General features: G+C 37.1%; 1 protein-coding gene across 1 annotated transcript in view; it reads right to left on the bottom strand.

Moving 5' to 3' along the window:
- The window catches only part of MYH15 (myosin heavy chain 15), a gene marked incomplete at its 5' end in the record, with an annotated part of 98,258 nt that extends 90,340 nt beyond the window's left edge, over positions 1-7,918 (bottom strand). The window contains 4 exons of the mRNA XM_081327740.1: positions 3,786-3,942; positions 4,918-5,061; positions 7,218-7,321; positions 7,828-7,918. Coding sequence (XP_081183866.1) covers positions 3,786-3,942; positions 4,918-5,061; positions 7,218-7,321; positions 7,828-7,918 — 496 coding nt within the window. The remainder of the gene's footprint in view (positions 1-3,785; positions 3,943-4,917; positions 5,062-7,217; positions 7,322-7,827) is intronic.
- Between the last annotated feature and the right edge of the window lie 1,443 nt (positions 7,919-9,361).

A 9,361-nucleotide genomic window follows, 5' to 3' on the forward strand; every position in this document is an offset into this window, starting at 1 on the left:
AGGATGCCCTGGTGAAGGTAACTCAATCCCTGATCGCCCTATTGGATTATTTTAATGCAGCGTATACTGAAGTGCCTTTGAAGATGACTCGGAAGCTGCAACTGATATAGTATTGTGAGGGCCAAGCTGTTGAGAGGAGAGCAGTACAGAATAACAACAGTTTTAAGGTCATTGTGCTGTTTACCAATAGGTTTCCAGTAGGTCAGCTCAAAGTGCTGGTTTTATTTTCAAAACTTCAAATGTTCAGCACTAAAATATATTAGGGAAAGCCTTGCTAGAACTGAATCTGCCCATTAAGTCCAAACACTAAGGGACGCCTACAAATTGGTAGAAGAGTGGTATAGGAGTATATCCCTGAGGCACTTCAACCCCTTATTTCATTTCACAAATAAGTAAATCAATAAAAACCATATTATTCCAACATATTTTTGGCCCTTGACTGGATGCATTAGTCATAGGAATTTTTAGAACTGTACTAACATTTTTTAAGAATACAGGTAGTCCTTGAGTTATGAATGTAACAGAGCCTACCCATTCCATTCGTAACTCAAGAATTCATGGGAGTGAATCTTGTCCCTTGAATGAGATCACTCCCTGCTTTTGCCCACACATTTGCTAATTGAATGTACTGCTCTTAGCACTGCTTGTTAAGTGTACATGAGGTATCTCAGGATGAAGAAGGCCTTCAGGGGGCTCAGTGATGGAACAGGCTCCCAAGGTCTCCCTCACCCACTAAGATTCCTTATGTTTCCCTCTCCCTTCCTGCCGCTCTGGACCCACTTACCTTGCAAATATCTGTCTCCTGTCATGGTTTCACGCACCCATCCTCTTTTGCAGAGAATGGGTGCCTGAACTCTTGTGAAATCACGGACCCCAGAAACCTTCTTTTTGAGGGCGAAAAGTGTTTGCGGTGCCTGTCTCCTGCTCCCCCCCAACTCCTTTCTACCACCGCTGGAACACTTTTCACCCAGACGGAAAACTTGAAGAGACTGGAAGCTTTGTCTGCCTGCAAATGGGGTGCATGAGAATGGAACAGAATGTTATATTTCAACGTGCCCCATTTGCAGCCAGACAGAACTTCTGGTCTCCCCAAGATCTCCATCTGGGTAAGAAGTGTTTGAGTGCCTTTGGGGCTCTTTGAAACAGAGCAGAACACTTTTCACCTGGGCAGAGACCTTGGCCTTCCAGTCTCCCCAAGGTCTCTGTCTGGAAAGGAGTTGGGGGGGACCAGGAGACAAACATTTTTTGCCCTGAAAATGAAAGTTTCTGGGGTCTGCAATCTCGTGAGAGTTCAGGCACCCATTCTCTGCAAAAGAGGATGGGTGCCTGAACTCACAAAATATTACAGCACCCAGGAGTTTCCATTGACTCTTCTCTCCCTCAAAGGCAAAGAAACCACAGCAGAGAGGATTTTTGCCAGGTAAGTGAGACCAACATGGCAGAATGGGTAGGGGAAACAGTTGTGGGGAGCAGGGAGGGAATAGGGTGAATGTTGCAGAGCCTCTGCAGGGCAAACAACTGCTGTCGTGCTGCAACATTTGTAATTTTGGGACTTGCTCATAAACACTAGGGGGTGCTTATCGCATAATTTCAAACAAGCACTAAGTGAATGCTTGTAACACGGGGATTACTCGATTTTCATCTTTCTTTTTATGCTTAGTTGTTAATCATCTAGACCAGTGGTTCTCAACCTTTTCTTCACCATGGATCTTTAAATATCTTTTGTGGTCATGGACCCCCAAGACTTAATTCAAGATTTAAATCATAATATTTCTTTAAGCCTTCATGGACCCCCTGTAATGACCTCGTGGCTCCCAGGGGTCTGTGGACCACAGGTTGAGAACCACCGATCTACAGTTCCTCAGGACTAGAAGGTTTTCTCACTATGTTGTTTTTTTTACAACAACAAAAATTACACAAAAGAAAGAATTGGGGTGATCTACAATTATTATTAAATAAATAATCCAGTTTAAGAGATTAAGTCAAACTAGGCCTTATTTTTGCCTTATAACAATAATCATGCATTTTAAAGTAGTGACAGTCCATATTTAAATACAAGTCTGTGAAACATATTATTAGGGCCTGAAGAATTACAGATTTTGTTTTACTTTTGTGTATATTATTCAATATACATTTTTATAACATATAACATATCATTTAGTATATTATGGCCTTCTAGTGTCAGTAAAGAAAGTATCCATTTGTACCATACTGCTCTTTAAATTGTTATACATTGATTATAGTCTGTAAAACTTGTATGGTATTATCCATGAATGCTGAAAGCAGTGCAAATATTCTATCCCAGATGTCAAGCTTGCATCGCTTACTGCCCTCTGGTGGAAGAAATCTAATGTGCCAAAATGTTTGAATTATGATAATCACAATCTACCTTTGCAGCAGTGTAGGAGGTTGATCTGAGTTGGTGATAATCACACATCATTTTGATATTTAAATTGAACTCAACTAAAGGCAACATAGATTTTGATGGGAAATGTACTCTTATTTCCCTCATTAAGAAAGCTTCAAAGAATGTATACAGTCAATTGTGTTTTCAAAAACTGAAAAACATTTGAAATATCTCTTTTGTTTACTTTGCAGAGCTCAGCTGAGGTTTCATAGTAGCTATTGTCCCAAATGTGAGTGATGCTAAGAATCATAATGCATACACTTCTAGATTCTTCACTTTTTATCTAGTACTTTACAACCCTCTCATCTCTGCAATTTAACATATCTACAAATTCATTGGGTAAAGTCTCACCATCTTGTCATCACAGTTAGATTATTGCAACAGGCCATCAGGCTCTTTTGAAGATTTGGAAGATCCCAAACAACTGGCTCAAGTTTTGATGGGTTCTATTATGTTTGTCCATGTGACACTGGTTTGGGAGTTGCATTGGCTGGGAGCAGGTTTCCAAGTAATTGTATCCAAAAATACAATTGTATACAACAATAATTGTATACAACAATATTTTTCTTTTAATGTCTTTATATCTCTGCAGGACTACCTTACATCAATATGCCTGCCCTATGACATCTAGTAGGAGAGATTCCTGAAGCTCCTAACGCCTAGGAGATGCTAACACCAAGAACTCCAGAGTTGGCCTTCTTTGTATCATTCTCACTCTTGCAAACAACACGGCCCTTGAAATTTGTACTTCATTTCTTTCAGATCATGCTTTTCCAAAAACGTTTGAGGACCAATGGATACTTGAATGATCCTGATCGTAGAGTCTTAAGAACTAGGAGGGTTTTATTGTTATGCTGGATTGTTTTGCTTTTCTGTTAATTTCTCCATATTTTTAGCTTTGTTTTAATATACTTAATGGATCATGGAATATACACTGCTCATAAATGTGTCTAATTGGAGCAGCATATAAAATCCATAAATAATCAAATAAATAAAAAACTAATTTCAAGTAAGATATCTTCTATATGCTAAAAATCTTTTAGAAAGCAGAATATGCTTTCCAATGTAGAATATGCTTTTTCTTTTAAAAAAAAGGTATTTGTAGACCAGAATGAAGATGACATTACTAGAAAGGTCACCATTGAAGCTTTGGTTCCATTTTATACAATTTAAAAAAAGCAAATTGGGGAATTAAGTCCAGCAGAGGTTTAGTGCATCTATATTATATTAACTAAAAACTTTATTGCCATATATTGATGATTTGTTATCAGATTCTAACAAAGTGATCTGGGGACACTCGAGGCTACTTGTATACACACACACACACACACACACACACAACTTTTAAAAAGAATTGTGGTCAGATAGATTTACTTACTACGCAACATATCATGATATGCATTATCTGCAATGGAGAAGATGTGGGGAGGAGACTCTGAGCGTCTCTTCCCTTTGTAAGCAGCAACTACTTCCGTTTTGTAGACAGGAAGCCATTTGTAAGGGTTTATTGTCACACAGAAGAGGCCTGAGTAAGTCTAGAAATTAAAAAAATGGATACCAATTTTTTTAATAAATAGGAGGAATATTGTCGCTTCATCTCAGAAGGAGTAAGCACAGAGATATAAAAGGGAATATCTAATAAAATAGATACATAAATCTTCCAACATTCTTAGGTTAGGTCTAGTAGTTAAGGCACTAGGCCAGAAACCAGGAGACTGTGTGTTCCAGTTTTGCATTTGGCATGAAAGCAGCTTGGTGACTTTGGACAGTCCCCTCTCTCAGCCCAGCTCACCTCACAAAGTTATTGTTGTTGGGGAAAGAAGGAGCAGGAAGGAGTGTTAGGTATATTCACCATTTCGAGTTATTTATAAAAATAAAAGCGGGTTTAAAAATTTAAAATAAAAGCAGCATATAAAAATCTACGCAACCAAAGAAACATCATTATTTTAAACATAATTTAAATAATCTTCAGACAACTTTACAATTATTAACATGCTTAATTTCAACAGGCAGCTGAGGAGAGTTTTTGGGGGGCCTGTGAGAACTTCATAGGTCTATAAGTTGTGGGTTGTACAACTCTGCCTTAAGACAATGCCATTATTCAATTGCCATATTCACACACATCTCTCTCTTTAGAAATTCTTTAGAATTTAGAAATTCTTTAGAATAAAAAGATGTGATGAAAAATAATTTATTTATTAATCTTTTCCAACATCCTTGACCCAAAACGTAGTATCCACTGACTCTACTGAGCCTAATGTATTAATTTGCTTTGTTTTCTTCCATTTTGGAAACAGCCTTCCCCAAATTGTTGTCCTTTAAATAGGCTGATAAGGAATAGAGGAGAAAGTTCACAAATTTGCTAAAGTAAATAGAGGAATGTATGAGAAAAATTATTTCATAAAAATAATTCCTGAACCATTCTTTAGGGGAAAACATTAAGATATTCTTTTACAAAAATACGTTATTCAAATAGCACATTTTAAGATGACAAAGTAAAGAAATCATACATAAATCATCCAGTTAGAGTAGCGTCTATACAAATTATATAGCACTGAAGCTTCATTTAGGTGGGTCAACATAGCCATATCTTCAATCATGTCAAACTTTGGAGGGTTCATCTGCTGAACATCATCTTCTTTTACAGTTATAGTCTGTAAAAAAAAGGAAACTTTTAATTGGATGCATTCTCTTTCCCATTATTATTAATTTGAAAGGTATTTATGTACATCTCTATCTCCATCTTCCATTTAGTTGTGTCTGATTCTTAGAGATTGCCTATACAAGTTTTCTTAGAAGTTGTTTGCCATTGCCTCCTTCCTAAGGTTGAGATAAAAGTTACTGACACAAGATCACTCAGGTGGCTTTGCCTCATGCCTTAACCATTACACCAAACAGACTTTCAGATAGCTAGATGGATGGATGGATGGATGGATAGGACAAAAAATGAAAAAAATCAAACCACAGGGGGAAAAAGAGAAAGAAAAATATTTAAATAAGTGAATTCTGATCTTTGCAGCAGTTACAAACATAATTATTACTATTTCCACTCTCCCAAAATTACATAACATGTTCCTTCTTCCCCTAAATAACCCTTTTCCTAAAATCACCAAATCATTTTTGTCCATTTTCAGGAAAAAGTCCATAATGGTTTCTAGTCTTCTGATAAAAGTAGTTATTGTTCGTCTCCTAATAAACAGGTCAATTTAATCATTTTAGTAAGTTCTACTATCTTCACAGTCTACTCCTCCATTATGAGTAATTTTGTATTTTTCCATCTTTGTGCCTATAGTAGCCTCACTACAAGAGCAACTATTAAAGATTATTCCCAAGTATGAATTATTAACAAATGCAACTTAAATTTTAAACAGATCAGCACCGTCTTGTAGCAATATCTCTGATTATCAAATAGAAAAATAAAAATGTATCTCTTATTTTAAAAATTATGGGTTACTATTGCTGTTTGTAAATGGTAGGTTTGTAATTTTGTTTTATAACGTATGGTGTAGAAATTGAAATAATGATAACAGTGGATTTGAGGTTTTCAGATATTAATAATGATGCTGGCCAATAAGGAATAAATTAAAAGCCGTCTAACATAGAAGATTGTAAGCTATACTCAAAGTTAAATTCTAGCCACTGGAAAGCATATTTCATGAATGAAAACATTTAAAAACCTATGAAAGTGAGCAAAGAAGCATGCTTGTTTAAAAACATTCCAAACAACTGAACAATTATTAAAGTGGCTATTGACTGTTGAAGAAAACAACTTAAGTTCTTTAAGAATGTTTACAGTGCTTTTGGGGAATGTACAGAGAATTACAAAATCTACCTCTATCATCGGCTTGGGGTTTTACATTTTATAAACTCAGATCTTTTTCTTCTACTCTGCTTATATTCACTTGCTTTCTATTCATGCATGCGACATAAAAGTGTTAAGGTCTTGTTGCTCATTGCCTTTGAGAATATTCAGAGTTGTCATAAGTACTGCGGCTTAACTAAGATTGGAAAGAGAATTATGATCCAGAGCCTCCACATAAGTAAATCATATGCACCCACCCTGATTCCCCCCAAAGATGGCAGCTGAAAAATGCATTATTACTTCCACAAGACCAGGAATCCCCTATATACTTAATCATCCATCCACCTTCATACTTAACCATATAAATCAACTAAGATATGGGCCATCTTTATATAATTACTCTCGTGCAGCTAGCCTTATGCATGTTCAGCCCAAAGCCTCGGATACAAAGATGTGCGTGTATTTGTAGGGGAATTTGTTCAAGTTGCTACAATGATTGTCACTGCAAGACAAGGTAGAAACTGCTACGCTGTTTTTTAAAGGACTTATATTTTAGCATTGGCATACTACAGTACATATAAGAGCAAATGTGATGTAGTGATAAGACATCATGCTGTAATCCAAGAGACAATGATTTCTAGGCTCACCTTAGGCACACAAATCCAGCTAAGGAACCAATCCCTCTCTCTGTTAGCCCTGTGAAGAAGGCAATAGCAAACAACTTCCAAAAAATATTTTTTTTCTTGCCAAGAAAATTATAGGGACTTGTCTACAGTCACCAGGCATCAATACTGAAGGATGACAGATGGATGGATGGATGGACAGACAGACAGAGAGACAGACAGAAAGACATAAACTATAAAGGCAATCTCCAGCTATATATGCCATTTCTTTTTTGTCTTGGATTAATTGACCTTTTTGTTAAAGCATCTCTTTATGGCTGGCACATTGTTTCTCTATCTTGTAGGTCTTGCACCTGTGATCTATCAAGCAAAGAAGGTTCCTTGCCTTCCCATCTGTAGTCTCCACAGTAACTTTGCCACCACCACTCTCTTTGATCTCTGCTTCAAGATATGCTTTCTTTTCATCAGGAATCCAGCATTTCTTCTTTCCTTGAAAAGAAAGACATTTTTTTCATTATACAAGCATGCTAAATACTTAAAATTATCAAATAATAGTAACAAGTGTATATTATACAATGTTCCCTAAGCAGTATTTAGGTTGCTTGCTTTCTCTAAATGCTCAGCCCATTTCATAGATCAAGTAATGCCTACAAAATCTATTCAGATAAGGCAGTTTTAAGATGTGTGGGCTTCAGTTCCCAGACTTCCCCAGCCAAATGTTTTCTTCACCTCAGAGAGGATAGTTTATTTGTATATAAAACAAACCAACAAATAATTGGTCCCCTCTACTATTATAAACTTTGCCTGGTGTAACTAGTGTGATTCTGTGATTCTACCAGATTGATTTGTTCCCGGACAGCAAAATGGCTAAAATCCAAGTTCAGATCTACAATGTACCTTTTATATCAGAACTTTCAATTATATTGCATCTGATCAGGTATCCGCTTTACAAGTCTAGGAGAAATGATGCGCAGCAGAAGCGTGTTATATCTTACCATCAAAGGCCACTGTCTGCAACATCATGATTTCCTTCTCACTTTTTCGGAGGAAAGGTAAAGCTTCACCGAACTCCGACATGTCCATCATCTTGGCAAGCAAAGTGAAGGATGTATGCTCACAAAAGAAAAATGAAGCAAGCTAGCCTACAAAGATAAAATGATAAACTCAAAGGAGTTCAAACAGAAGTAGGTAATATCTTTTCTATTTTCCAACATAGCCAAACATAGACCCTGAACAAATAAAGAGAAAATCCATATATTATTAAGATCAAACATACGGCTTCCAGTTTGCCATCGTGGCATTGGCGGACATGTGGGGGTGACCTCTGTCTCCACCATTCAGTTTTATCTCACTGGGGGACCCTGAAAAGAGTTGGAAGTCGCCCTAGAGGAGCGATGAGCGAGGAGAGGACCCCTCCACGATCACGGAAGGGCAGCAGCCCTTCCGCTTGATCCGGGGCAGCTCTTCTAACCAAGGGGGAAAAGATCAGCCATAGCAATATGGCCCATCACTAAGCTGCTGACAGCCAAAGTCACCTTTACTAACAAGCACTTTGAAAGCAATGCAGAGGAACTGGGTGAGATCTTACCTTCTCTTTACCCTAAGTATTTTCCTGTAAAAAGCTTCTTGAAGTATCTTCCCCCTGTGAAGAGAGAGGGAAGGGAATTTCCTTCCAACCCTCTAAAAATAGTGGCATCTGACTACCCAGGGGAATCAAAGCATCAAAAAGAACAACTTTAATATAATTGGATCTATGTGTTTTTGGAATTTGGGGACCAAAAAATTTCCTACTCTTACTGGGACTTTCTATTTTTATCTGCAGAAAAGAATTAAATTGGAAAAAAGAACTTAGAATAGTATGGGACTTAAAAATTTTTAAATGGTATCACTGACATCTTGTGGTGAAGCTTTGTATAGCAATCTGTTATTTCCTACAAAGAGACTTAGCTCACAGCCCAGACCTAGATAAGACCTCCCTGACCTTGGTACTATCTATGAGAGATTCAATACTGAGAGAACAGCTGGGCAGTGAAATTGGTCTCCATGAACTGTGAAGGTGAATTTTCACTGATTTTTGCTCAATAAACAGCCTTCACTAGAAAGACTATTTACAACTCTGCAATAGAGGTGGAGGAAGATCAGCAAAAAAATCCTTGCCATGCTAAAATCAATACATGAAACTATTTTTGCAGCTTGTGAGAAAATGAGACCCAATATGAAAGACCAAGATGCCAGCTTAGATGTAGAAAGCCAAATTTTGATTGCAACTAAAGAACCAACAATCCAGAAAACAACAAAAATGGAACAACTGAATACCAAGACAGAGAAAATTGATCAAGTACAGCTTACTGAACATCCAGATAATGAATCGACAACCTTAAAAATGGAAATTACTTTCCACACAAATCAGAAGAAATTTGAGAAAGAAGACCAGACAGAATTGAAGACAACTATACCAGAGCAAATATGGGGATCTGGGACACTAAGGCGACAATCTAATGATTACAAATGGATCAGTCCTTCCAGAAA

Source organism: Vipera berus, assembly GCF_964194415.1.
Source record: "Vipera berus genome assembly, chromosome: 4".
Taxonomy (NCBI): Eukaryota; Metazoa; Chordata; class Lepidosauria; order Squamata; family Viperidae; genus Vipera; species Vipera berus.